Source organism: Oryx dammah, unplaced genomic scaffold (genome assembly GCF_014754425.2).
Source record: "Oryx dammah isolate SB20612 unplaced genomic scaffold, SCBI_Odam_1.1 HiC_scaffold_8, whole genome shotgun sequence".
NCBI classification, from domain to species: domain Eukaryota; kingdom Metazoa; phylum Chordata; class Mammalia; order Artiodactyla; family Bovidae; genus Oryx; species Oryx dammah.
In genome coordinates, this window is record NW_024070192.1 from 40,867,172 (window position 1) to 40,881,146 (window position 13,975).

Consider the following 13,975-nt stretch of genomic DNA (forward strand, 5'->3'; position numbering starts at 1 on the left):
GGTATAAAATAAAAGCCTGTTCACAACATTCCACCCAAACACACTAGAACACCTCTTGTGCCTGCTATACTCGAGCCACACCAGCCCTTGGTGCTGTTTCATCTGCCTGACACATTCCACCCCTTGAATTCTCAGGACTCAGCTCCCTCAGCTCCCCACAGAGAAACCCTCCCTGTCCCCTGTGATCTAAAGTAGCTGCACCAGAGTCAGACTCCACCCAGCTCAGTTCAGTTCAGCTGCTCAGTCGTGTCCAACTCTTTGTGACACCATGGACCCAAAGGCTTCCCTGTCCATCACCAATTCCCAGAGTTGACTCAAACTCATGTCCATTGAGTTGGTGATGCCATCCAACCATCTCATTCTCTGTCATCCCCTTCTCTTCCTGGCTTCAATCTTTCCCAGCATCAGGGTCTTTTCAAATGAGTCAGCTCTTCGCAGCAAGTGGCCAAAGTATTGGAGTTTCAGTTTCAACATCAGTCTTTCCAGTGAAAACTAAGGACTGATTTCCTTTAGGATGGACTGGTGGGATCTCCTTGCAGTCCAAGGGACTCTCAAGAGTCTTTTCCAACACCACCATTCAAAAGCATCAATTCTTCAGTGTTCAGCTTTCTTTATAGTCCAACCCTCACGTCCATACATGACTACTGGAAAAACCATAGCCTTGACTAGACGGAACTTTGTTGGCAAAGTAATGTCTCTGCTTTTTAATATACTGTCTAGGTTGGTCATAGCTTTTCCTCCAAGAAGGAAGCATCTTTTAATTTCATGGCTGCAGTCAGCATGTGCAGTGATTTTGGAGGCCCCCAAAATAGTCTGCCGCTGTTTCCACTGTTTCCCCATCTATTTCCCATGAAGTGATCGGACCAGATGCCATGATCTTCATTTTCTGAATGTTGAGCTTTAAGCCAACTTTTTCACTTTCCTCTTTCACTTTCATCAAGAGGCTCTTTAGTTCTTCTTCACTTTCTGCCATAAGGGTGGTATCATCTGCACATCTGAGGTTATTGATATTTCTCCCAGCAATCTTGATTCCAGCTTGTGCTTCATCCAGCCCAGCGTTTCTCATGATGTACTCTGCATATAAGTTAAATAAGCAGGGTGACAATATACAGCCTTGACGTACCCCTTTTCCTATTTGGAACAAGTCTGTTGTTCCATGTCCATCCACTTTGCCTTATTTTTAAAATTTTATTTATTTGGCTGTGCCAGGTTTTAGTTGCAGCATGCAGGATCTAGTTCCCTAACTAGGGAAAGAACCTAGGTGCCCTGCATTGAGAGTGCTGAGTCTTAGCCACTGGACCTCCAGAGAAGTCCAATTCTGCCTTACTGTCTTTTCTATAGACTTATCCTTAACTGAGGGTATTCACTTTTTGTTTATGTAGTATCCAACAAGTCTTGGTTGAATGCTCAAAGAAGGATGAATGTGTTAGGTCAGGTTTTCTAGAAGTGGAGCCTGAGAAAGGGATGCTCTGTGTGAATTATTCACTGAGGGAGTGCTTTTGGGAGAAACCTTTGAAGGTCTGAGGCAAACAGGATGGGGAAGCGGAAGATGCTAAGGGACTTCCTTGGTGGTCCAGTGGCTAAGACTGCACTCCCAATGCAGGGGGCCTGGTTCAATCCCCGGTCACAGAACTAGATCTTGCATGACAGTGACTAAGAGTTTGCATGCTGCAACTAAGACCAGGTGCAGCCAAATAAATAAATATTTTTAAAACTGTGATTTCAGGTGAAGTTTATGCTCAGCCTGATCCTAAAAGGAGCTTTGGAAGGCAAATTGCACCCACACTCTGCCCCACCTTGAAGCAGGGGAGAGGTCTTTTGTCATTCATTAGAGCTCTAAGCAGAAACAGATACATCTTGACTTAACAGTTGAGTTACCACTATCTGTGAGTCACTACAGAATGCTAAGAATAGCCAGCTGTCTCCCACCATTAGTAGCTAAAAATACAGACTCATGGATGTAGAAATGAGTTGAGCAGAGTTCCCCATGGACCATAACATAGTTCATGTCTTCTATAAATATTACTCATTAAGAGGCTGCCCAGGAGGCTCAATGGTAAAGAATCTGACTGCCAATACAGGAGACGCAGACAAGCTTTCCAACCCTGGATTGGAAAGATCCCCTGGAGAAGGGAATGGCGACCCACTCCAATATTCTTGCCTGGAGAATCCCATGGACAGAGTAGCCGGGTAGGCTGGAGTCCACAGGGTCGCAAAGAGTCGGACACAACTTAGCATTAAACAACAAAAAAGCTCTAAGCTGCTGTGGGTGTGTGTTGGGGAGGCGTTTACAGAGCTCATAGGCCCCTCCTGGAGAGGGGCTCCCCTTGCTCCTCCAGGGTCAATTACAGGGTGAGTTATTAGCAACAGGATCTGCAGCCCCTGGCAGAAGATACTTGGGCAGGGCACTGACAGCACCTGTGTCAGTGAGGGACCTGAGGTTTTCATAGAAATGTAGCAGCTCCTTCTTTCCCTCGGGAGGTATAAACACCTCTTTTATCTCTTTCCCCCTTTCCCCATCTACACGATATTGAGATGTCATTCCTTTTAGGTATCTGTAAAAATGCTGGTGCTTAGCACAGCCTCAGAAAAAACACATTTAGGGAATTCCCTAGTGGTCCAGCGGCTAGGACTCTGTGCTTCCACTGCAAGGGGCATGGGTTCAATCTCTGGTTGGGAAACTAAGATCCTTCATGCTGTGGGTATGGCCAAAAAAGCACATTTATAGTTCATAACACCAATCCTGTCATGATAGAAAGGTTATGCCCTTGTTTGGCTGTACCTACCCCTCGCTGCAGCTGAGCCATGTCTTCATGATAGCCATAGTAGTGAGGCATCATGCTAAGCTTCCTTGGTCAACAGAGTTCCTCAAAAGGCACCTGCTCTAAGTTATACACAGGAATCCAGGGTTGTAAGTCTGGGTGTTAGAAGGACTCTTGTAAAACTCTCAACTAGGACAAGGAATAACTATATGGAAAGGAGCTTAAAACTGAATGACCATTGTGGTATGAGGCCAAACTGAAATTGAATTAACATAGGCACTTAAATGTCAAATTGCCTACTAGCCTGAGATAGGTTACTGCCTATTCAACTATGCTGACCCTCTAAGAAGCAGCGTATTCTAGTTAAGCAGGTGTATTCTAGTTAAGATCTGTTTTTTGCAGTAGCTTAATAGCATTCTTCGCATTTCACACATGAGAGGCATTCAAGGTAGTCTAGAACTGGGTACTTATTAAAGGCAACATTCTCTGCCTCCTCCCCATCTTTGCACCAGCCTGTCTTCTTTAAATTAAAAAAAAAAGAAAATGTCCGCAGGCTAGCTAACATTAAGAGGATGAGCTCTGATTAGTGATGTGGGTGTATTTTTCATAACCATGGTGGGTTTTTGTTAATTCCGTGTTAATAAGAAAATTATAAAAAATAAAACACTAAATTGAAATCTGTTTTAAAAAGAACTTAAGGGGGAAAGGATCCAGGCAGACAAAGGTCTACAGTAATTTTCCTTTAAAGCACAATCAGAAAGAGAGCCATTATATTCATAAGAAGCAGAAGCTGGCAGTCAAACAAAACAGGTGGTGAGGTATGTCCCATACCTGAAGATGCATGTCTTCCTAAAGATGACAGAGGGTTTCTTGTGGATTTCTGTTAGACCCTGCTGCCCTGTGACCATCATATTTCGTAAAACATAGTCTGAATCCTTGAAAAGAGGTAGAAATTTCATTACAGAGTGGAGTGCTTAAACTTCATGCTCTCATTGAGACTTTTGGGGACAAATAAACAGAAAAAAATTTAAAAAGCTTAGGCAGTATAAAATGTTTTTCAAGTTATATGTCAAGGTCAATATAATTTTGAGCCAAACATTGGCAGGCTTCTAGGTTTGGGCCTCAGAACTTTTTTTCCCTAGACTGATTCATCCTATTGGTCATCCCAACCAGTCTCATGGTTTATGTTTTGTTTTGGGTTGTTTTGGTAAAATATATGCAGCATAATATTATTATTTTTGCCATTCATAAATGTGCTATTCAGTGGGATTAGAGACATTCACAATGTTATGTAACCAGTCAAACGGTTTTAAATATAATTTACTTACCAGCCTGGATTTCCCCCAAATGCTAAGCTCATATATCCAACTGCCTATTCAATATCTCCACTTAGATATCTAACAGACATTTCAAATTACAGTTTAAAAAATGTTTTTCAATTCAGTAGGTGAGAAATTATCTTTTACCTAAATTTGTATTTCATTATGAGAACAATTGAACATTTTTCCTATGTTTGTTGACCATCTGCACGAGGTTTTTTAAAAAATAAAATTGTCTTTTGCTTATTTTTCTTTTGGATTTTCAAAATCCCACTGATTTTTATATAACACTGTTATTCTCTGCCAGATATATGGCAATTAATTGTGTTTATAATTGGTGCAAGAAAGTTTTACATTTTTATGTCATCAGTGTATCAACCTCACTTTAATCACTTCAACCTTTGAGACTCAGCCATCCTTCCCCAGACTACGGTTGTAAATTCCCCCCATCCTTCATTTTCTTAGCTATTCTCATGCATTTATTCTTCCTCCATATGAAGATTAAATCATTTAGCCAATTAAAAAAATTATGCTAGAATTTTTCTTGCAATTTTGTTAAACTTAAAAATAACTTTGGTAAAATATTAGACTTTTTAAAAAGTTATATTTATGGGGAGCTGCTATCACTCTTAGCCTGAAGGTGGTGATGGTAGTCAGTCGCTCAGTCATGTCCGACTCTTTGTGACCCCATGGACTATAGCCCATCTGGCTCCTCTGTCCATGGGATTATCCAGGCAAGAATACTAGAGTGGGTTGCTATTTCCTTCTCCAGGGAATCTTCCTGACCCAGGGATCAAACCAGCTTCTCCTGCTTGACAGGCAGATTCTTTACCACTGAGCCACCTGGGAAGCCCAAAGAGGTAAGGAGAGGAAGCAATTACCAGAACCTGGAGAAGACAGCCAAGTAGAGAGGACCGTGTGACTAAAGGTACAGTGGTCTTTTTTTTTTTTTAATTCCCAACTTTTATTTTTGGCCTCCCCATTCTCTAAGTATCAAATCACTTTCTTCTTGAATCAAAGATTGTATACTGAATACGTTTAAAAGACGCTGAGCGCTGTCTTTTTCTAACAGGGAAATATTTTTAACAGTAAATTTGAAATGTGTGTGGTCCAAAGAAGGATAAAGAAAAAGAACAGATTATGATCTCTTATTTCCCATTAACATAAGATTAACATAAGATTTCATACATTGAGGGCATGGAGCCCTCTTCAAGCAGACATTCTATTGTTCAAAAATGTTGAAAAAGATAATGTATTAGCAGTTTTCATAACCCACAGAGATCACTTGACTTTTTTTCTCTTGAATGGAGACCTGGCGGCCAGGAACTCTTCTTGCCACACTGAGCCCCCGGGATGGCCCTTCATTCTATTCGTATAGTGGCCTTTTGTTGAAGAACACAGCTAACCCAAAGCAACCTAGAGAGGGAGAGCCAAAAGCATGAATACCCCAACCTCACTCTCCTTCTGCCTGCCAGTCTCCTACTGGTGCCTTTCATTGGACAAACCGAAGCAGGAGCTACCTTCTCTGAGTTGGGCTCAACAAAGTATGTAGAGATGGCAGAGATGCTGGGTGTGATGCTGTAGAGCCAGCCGATGCCAGTGATTACAATATGGAGGATGTGCTCCCGGCTGTGGACGTAGTGATAGGCAGTACTAAAGACATTGGCAACACCCTGTAGAGACAGAAGTTTAAATTGCCTTCTCTTTTAAAAATAGTGAGATAATTAGTAATGCGTCAGTGGATTATCTTTTTTAAAATTTTATGTTTGCTTATTTGGTGGCATCGGATCTTAATAGTTGCACACATGGGCTCTTCACTGTGGTGTGTGGGCTTATTTGCCCTCTGGCATGTGGGATCTTAATTCCCTGACCAGGGATCAAACCTGCATCCCCTGCCTTGGAAGGCAGATTCTTAGCCACTGGACCATCCAGGAGAGTCTCCTGAATTATCTTTTTAATTAATGATCATCTGTTGTTACTGTTGTTCTTGTTGTTTAGTCACTCAGTTGTGTTAGACTCTGTAACCCCATGGGCTGCAGCCCACCAGACTCCTCTGTCTATGGGATTTTCCAGGCAAGAATACTCGAGTTGGGTGCCATTTCCTCCTCCAGGAGATCTTCCGGATCCATTGATCAAACTTACAACACCTGTATTGGCAGGCAGATTCTTTATCACTGAGCCACCAGAGACGCCCGATAATCATCTACTTCCTAAAAATTATTCACTGGTTCTCAAAAGGCATTTCAAAAGTGTTCTAAAAAGTGTTTCAGGTTCCACTGTGAAAAAATGAAACCAAAAGAGTGAACAGAGATCTACCGGAAAATCCATCTAACTTATTATGTTTCCTGATAATCATCCAGTGAAATCAGTGGTATATACTATCAGAAAGCGGTATCATAAGAAAGAAAAAAAAAATGTTTAAAAGCCAACGACTGATGCCAGCCTTGGACAGATGGGTAAGAGCTGCCCCAATCTGATGCAAGATTAATGTCTGTGTTTTTACATGGCTACTGTCATCAGATCAGCTGTGCAGGTATGCTGGGTTCCCAGGCCTGCAGTATCCTAGATTACATGGTTTTCTTCAACACATAAAGAGAGCCTGTTCCACAGAGAAAGGATCAGAAACCCTTAGAACCGATCTGTGGTCTTGTCAAGAAACCCTAGGATGGGACTTCCCTGGTGGTCGAGTGGTTGAGACTTCACCTTCCAACGCAGAGGGTATGGGTTCAATCCTGGTTGAGAAGCAAAGATTTCACATGCCTCTTGACCAAGGAACCAAAGCATAGAAGCAATATTATAGCACATTCAATAAAGACTTTAAAAAATGGTCACATCAAAGGAAACTCTAGGAGGAACCACAAATTCTTCAAAAATATCTGTATTTTATATTATGACCCAAGGCATCTAAAGGGTAACTCAAGAGCCTTTACCTCCAAGGGCTAGGAGGTCAATTTAGAATTCACTTTGACATGTTCTCTAATAAGACCATGGTGATTGCAGCCATGAAATTAAGACACGTACTCCTTGGAAGGAAAGTTATGACCAACATAGATAACATATTAAAAAGCAAAGACATTACTTTGCCAACAAAGGTCCGTCTAGTTGGAGAAGGCAATGGCACTCCACTCCAGTACTCTTGCCTGGAAAATCCCATGGACTGAGGAGCCTGGTGGGCTGCAGTCCATGGGGTCGCTAAGAGTCGGACACAACTGAGCGACTTCACTTTCCCTTTTCACTTTCATGCATTGGAGAAGGAAATGGCAACCTACTCCAGCGTTCTTGCCTGGAGAATCCCAGGGACGGGGGAGCCTTGTGGACTGCCGTCTATGGGCTTGTACAGAGTTGGACACGACTGAAGCGACTTAGCAGCAGTCAAGGCTGTTTCTTCCGGTAGTCATGTATGGATGTGAGAGTTGGACTGTGAAGAAAGCTGAGGGCTGAAGAATTGATGCTTTTGAACTGTGGTGTTGGAGAAGACTCTTGAGAGTCCCTTGGACTGCAAGGAGATCCAACCAGTCCATCCTAAAGGAGATCAGTTCTGGGTGTTCATTGGAAGGACTGATGTTGAAGCTGAAACTCCAATACTTTGGCCACCTCATGTGAAGAGTTGACTCATTGGAAAAGACCCTGATGCTGGGAAGGACTGGGGGCAGAGAAGAAGGGGACGACAGAGGATGAGATGGCTGGATGGCATCACTGACTCGATGGACATGAGTTTGGGTGAACTCCGGGAGTTGGTGATAGACAGGGAGGCCTGGTGTGCTGTGATTCATGGGTTCACAAAGAGTCAGACACGAATGAGTGGCTGGACTGAACTGAACTGAATGATAATTTGGAGTATAGTTCACCACACTCTTCCACTTTGCATCTTAATATCTTCACATCATTCTTATGTCGGAAGAGAATGAAACTTATTATTAAAAAGATGTCCAGGGGAAAAGATTCTACCACTTCCTCAACTGTACATCCAGTAAATGAGAGGGGAAAAATTTAAATAATAGTAAAGAAACATCAAGAGCATCCAAGGGAACAGATGATAGCAACTTCCTGATTGCTGCTACATCCCGGTCCAGTGCCTCCACAGGATTTTAAATCTTCCTTCACTGAAATTTTTATTCATAAAATTAAATAAAAAATTTTTTTTTCTTTTTGGCTGCACTGTGCAGCATGTGGGATTTTAGTTCCCCAACCAGGGATTAAACCCATGCTCCCTGCTATGGAAGTGTGGAGTCTTAACCACTGGACCACCAGGAAAGTCCTAAAATTAAACTTAAATGCTTGTAGAAATGGTCTAGTTATTTATAATCTTAAAAGTGCTTTCCAGGGGCTTCCCTAATGGTCCAGGGGCTAAGACTCTGCATTCCCCATGCATGGGGCCTGGGTTTGATCTTTGGTCAGGGAACTAGATCCCATGCTGCTGCTGCTGCTGCTGCTAAGTTGCTTCAGTCATGTCCAACTCTGTGCGACCCCATAGACGGCAGCCCACCAGGCTCCCCAGTCCCTGAGATTCTCTAGGCAAGAACACTGGAGTGGGTTGCCATTTCCTTCTCCAATGCAGGAAAGTGAAAAGTGAAGATGAAGTTGCTCAGTCGTGTCCAACTCTTAGCGACCCCATGGACTGTAGCCCACCAGGCTCCTCCATCCATGGGATTCTCTAGGTGCCACAACTAAAGATCCTACATGCTGCAACTAAGACCTGGCACAGCCAAATAAATAATAAAATAAATAAATAAATATATATATTTTAAAGTGCCTTTCCTTTTTTTAGTTTCTTTTATTTAATTTATTTTCATTTAGCAGATAGTATAAGATACTCAAACACCATTTTCAAACAAGTGACCTAATTTCAAAAACCTATTCTTTTATTTAGTTAGTTATCTTAATACTTATTCGTTTATTTGACTGCCTCGGGTCTTAGTTGCTGCTCGTGGGATCTTCATTGATGTCATGCAGGATCTTTGGTTGTGGCCTACGGCTCCCAGGCTTAGTTGTTCCTCAGCAAGTGGGATCTTAGTTCCCCAACCAGATAGCAAACCCATGACTCCTGCATTGGCAGGCAGATTCTTAACCACTGGACCACCAGGGAAGTCCCCTCAAACCTATTTTAATATTTGGGGATTCCTGGGTGGCTCAGTGGTTAAAAAAAATCCTCCTGCCAATGCAGGAGACACAAGTTCAATCCCTGGGTCAGGAAGATCCTCTGGAGGAAGAAATGGCAACCCACTCCAGTATTATTCTTGCCTGGAAATCCCATGGACAGAGGAGCCTGGTGGGCTACATTCCATGGGGTTGCAAAGAGTCGAACATGACTGAGCGACTGGGCACAGTCTTTAAATAAAACTCCACTGATAACCCAGACTAAAACCCACATATTAACCTTGATATAAAGATTTTTATTTTTATTTATTTCTGCTGTTGTTCAATAGTAAGCATCATGGACTTTATTTTCTATTAAGTTTAAGCTATTATGATATTTTAAAGAAGAAATACTGGATAATCAACAATTTTACCACAGAAGCCACAGCATTACAGGCCATGAAAAAGTGCCACTCCCTTTTTGAGATCTAATTTGAAAACATGAATATTTGAGAAAGATGTAGGCTTTTCCTTCATTCTTCATCCTCAAAAATTATAACACTGGAATCAAGAACGATGGTAAGGCATATCGTATTTAGCACCATTTGTGTAAAAAGCAAAGGATTTCTAGGTACCACTATAAATAAAACATAAATATGTCTCTTCTATAAGTTCATTCCTACTTTTTGGATTTTAGTTAGTAAACGTCTAATAGTTGGATTTCAGTTCTATAGCAAAAAATGCTGTTCCTACAGTTAATACCATGGGACACATATTAACAAGCTTCCCAGACCATCTGAGGCATAGATATGCAACTGAGTCTGAGTCCCTCCGTGTGTAATAGGGAACCTCTCCAAAGACTGCCACATGTATGATGATATTTATATACATAGCTTTACTGTATGTATGATGACACCATTTATATACATAGCTTTGCTCTCATCTGGTTTCAGATTTTACTTTTTCAAAAAGTATAGGAGAGGCTATCCTACCATTGATCTTGAAGAACTTTTCTATGTCGTACCTGATAGAATCTGATCTCGTGGGGTAGGAAGATGTTAATTTTCTGGGGATCTCTTAGAGTGTCAACAGCCAAGACCCCAAATATCCTCATATATGCGTCCTGAAGGGGCAGAGCCAGGAATGACCCATTGTGATCGCTCTTCTTGCGGGAATGATTCCAGAAGTAGATGTTCCCATGGTGCTGAACTTGGGGGACGTGTATTGGCTTCCCTTCATCCACTACTGTAAAGCTGAGGAACAGGAATATGAGAAAAGGAGAAAGGCACAGAAGAGGGCTTTAGACTAAGCCATGCAGGACACTAGATCAATCCATCCATAATCATTAGTGTTATATGTCAGAGAAGTGGACTCAGATAAAATTACCAGTTTGGAGAGTCTGACTTGAGAGAAAGATTTTTTTTAAAATAAGCTTAATAGTGTGTATACTGAACAAAAAGGAAGACTGTACAGAAAAAAAATGAGGATAGATGAGCCAGATACAGTCAGATTAGGGGGACACAATGGAAAGGGCTAGAAATTAAGAGTGATTATGTTGTTATAATGGCTGTAATACAAATCCAGCTGCTTTTGATTGGGGACTATAAGTGTTATTGGCAAAAGATTGCTACAAAGAGATATAATGTCAATAAAAGTTGATATAGAGTTCTTACACTATGACAGGCAAAAAAAAAAAAAAAAAAGCTTAGATCATAACAGAGAAAACATACATAAACAAGATGTTGTTGTTTAGTCGCTAAGTCATATCCTACTCTTTTGCTACCCCATGGTGGGTAGCCTACTAGGCTCCTCCGTCCATGGGATTTCCCAGGCAAGAATGCTGGAGTGGGTTGCCATTTCCTTCTCCAGGGGATCCTCCTGATGCAAGAATGGAACCCGAGTCTCCTGCATTGGCAGGCATATTCTTTACCACTGGGCTACCAGGGAAGCCCATTTAAACAGGATGTGGAGACATAATTTGACTTTATTTTTTTGGGCTCCAAAATCACTTCAGATGGTGACTGCAGCCATGAAATAAAAAGATGCTTCAGTTCAGTTCAGTTCATTTCAGTCGCTCAGTCATGTCCAACTCTTTGTGACCCCATGAATCGCAGCACACCAGGCCTCCCTGTCCATCACCAACTCCCGGAGTTCACTCAGACTCACGTCCAGAGAGTCCGTGATGCCATCCAGCCATCTCATCCTCGGTCGTCCCCTTCTCCTCCTGCCCCCAATCCCTCCCAGCATCAGAGTCTTTTCCAATGAGTCAACTCTTCACATGAGGTGGCCAAAATACTGGAGCTTCAGCTTTAGCATCATTCCTTCCAAAGAAATCCCAGGGCTGATCTTCAGAATGGACTGGTTGGATTTCCTTGCAGTCCAAGGGACTCTCAAGAGTCTTCTCCAACACCACAGTTCAAAAGCATCAATTCTTTGGCGCTCAGCTTTCTTTGCAGTCCAACTCTCACATCCATACATGACCACTGGAAAAACCATAGCCTTGACTAGATGGACCTTAGTCGGCAAAGTAATATCTCTGCTTTTGAATACGCTATCTAGGTTGGTCATAACTTTTCTTCCAAGGAGTAAGTGTCTTTTAATTTCATGGCTGCAGTCACCATTTGCGGTGATTTTGGAGTCCAAAAAAATAAAGTCTGACACTGTTTCCACTGTTTCCCCATCTATTTCCCTTGGAAGAAAAGTTATGACCAACCTAGACAGCATATTAAAAACCAGAGACATTACTTTGCCAACAAAGGTCAGTCTAGTCAAGGCTATGGTTTTTCCAGTAGTCATGTATGGATGTGAAAGTTGGACTATAAGGAAAGATGAGTGCTGAAGAATTGATGCTTTTGAACTGTGGTGTTGGAGAAGACTCTTGAGAGTCCCTTGGACTGCAAGCAGATCCAACCAGTCTATACTAAAGGAAATCAGTCCTGAATGTTCATTGGAAGGACTGATGTTGAGGCTGAAACTCCAATACTTTGGCCACCTGATGCGAAGAACTGACTCATTTGAAAAGACCCTGATGCTGGGAAAGATTGAAGGTGGGAGGAGAAGGGGATGACAGAGGATGAGATGGTTGGATGGCATCACCAACCCAATGGACATGAGTTTGAGTCAACTCTGGGAGGTGGTGATGGACAGGGAGGCCTGGTGTACTGCAGTCCATGGGGTCCCAAAGAGTTGGACACGACTGAGCAACTGAACGGAACTGAACTGGAGACATAATTTACAGAGCAGGTACAAATAATTGAACTGATACTGTGAAGCAAAGTCCCTACATGAAAACCAATGCCCAAGAGCAAGCTCTAGAAAAAATTAGGTGAAATCACCCAAGACTGGAAACCTATCACCTCCTGCTTGAAAAACTTTGGTGACCTGAGGCATTTCTCTCTTGGACAGCTAACTAGGAAGGATTTCAGTGCTACTTTACTTCACAAAAGGAATTTTTTTCAAAAGAAAGGTGAAACCGTCTTTAGAAATTCTTACCTGATCCCCTTCATGTCCCTGTAGAGCACTCTTTTCAGAACAAACGGAGCATCATCTAAAGTACAAGCTACATTCCTCAATAGAACGTTCCCTCTATCAGGCAGAAGTAGGTTTTCTTCTAAGAGGGAAATGTGAGCACTGATCTTCTTATTTCCATGGGCTTCAGCATCCTGTGGCAAAATGTTTCTGACCATTTATTTGCCAATTGCCAAAGAGCTATTCTCTTAATCATGTCTCCCTTCATTAGCCAATCTGTGCATCTGACCCCAATAATTTCATTTTCCTGAGTAAATGATGCAGATATTACCATAAATAGACAGTGGGGGAAAGGCTGACACCACAGCTGTTCCTGAACCTGAGTTTCAGTGAGTAGAATAGATTTACTTTATGCCAACCAGACCAGTTCTACTAAAAAAAAAAAAAATCTGTCAAGTCTACTTATATTTAGAGGTTTAAAACTTGGATCCCTTTGAACCATACTCATGTTGTATGGGCTTCAGTTGAAAGTGCTTATTTTAGAGAGCTCAGGCAAGAAAGATGATTCGTATTTCTTGACCATCCACTATGATGTGAATATGGGAAAATGCTCTCAAGAAATTCTTAACATAGTTTGGCTGTGACATTTGACTTACATCATTTCAGGAAAGGATTACTTGGGGCTCCAGATTGCAGACTATATGCAACTAGTATTTCTTTTTGGCTGTACTGCACAGCATGTGGGATCCTAGTTCCCTGATCAGGGATCAAACCCATGCCCCTTGGAGTAGAAGCACAGAGTACTAACCAATCGACCTCCAGAGAAGTCCCACAACTACTATCAGTTCAGTTCAGTTCAGTTCAGTTCAGTTCAGTCGCTCAGTCGTGTCCGACTCTTTGTGACCCCATGAATCGCAGCACGTCAGGCCTCCCTGTTCATCACCATCTCCCGGAATTCACTCAGACTCACGTCCAGAGAGTCCGTGATGCCATCCAGCCATCTCATCCTTGGTCGTCCCCTTGTCCTGCCCCCAATCCCTCCCAGCATCAAAGTTTTTTCCAGTGAGTCCACTCTTCTCATGAGGTGGCCAAAGTACTGGAGTTTCAGCTTTAGCATCATTCCTTCCAAAGAAATCCCAGGGTTGATCTCCTTCAGAATGGACTGGTTGGATCTCCTTGCAGTCCAAGGGACTCTCAAGAGTCTTCTCCAACACCACAGTTCAAAAGCATCAATTCTTCGGCGCTCAGCCTTCTTCACAGTCTAACTCTCACATCTATACATGACCACAGGAAAAACCATAGCCTTGACTAGATGGACCTTAGTTGGCAAAGTAATGTCTCTGCTTTTGA

At 42.3% G+C, this 13,975-nt stretch overlaps 1 protein-coding gene and 1 long non-coding RNA gene across 2 annotated transcripts in view; one reads left to right on the forward strand and one right to left on the reverse strand.

Moving 5' to 3' along the window:
• Nucleotides 1-13,975, forward strand: part of LOC120866260 — a 43,972-nt gene that overhangs the window by 18,481 nt on the left and 11,516 nt on the right. Inside the window, exon 2 of the long non-coding RNA XR_005721623.1 lies at nucleotides 4,901-5,009. This is a non-coding gene — a long non-coding RNA (uncharacterized LOC120866260). The remainder of the gene's footprint in view (nucleotides 1-4,900; nucleotides 5,010-13,975) is intronic.
• EFCAB5 (EF-hand calcium binding domain 5) overlaps nucleotides 1-13,975 on the reverse strand; it is an 85,432-nt gene that overhangs the window by 11,152 nt on the left and 60,305 nt on the right. The window contains exons 14-17 of the mRNA XM_040243848.1: nucleotides 12,650-12,819; nucleotides 10,182-10,410; nucleotides 5,602-5,754; nucleotides 3,594-3,697 (exon numbers count right to left, since the gene is read on the reverse strand). Of these exons, the coding sequence (XP_040099782.1) occupies nucleotides 3,594-3,697; nucleotides 5,602-5,754; nucleotides 10,182-10,410; nucleotides 12,650-12,819 (656 nt within the window). The remainder of the gene's footprint in view (nucleotides 1-3,593; nucleotides 3,698-5,601; nucleotides 5,755-10,181; nucleotides 10,411-12,649; nucleotides 12,820-13,975) is intronic.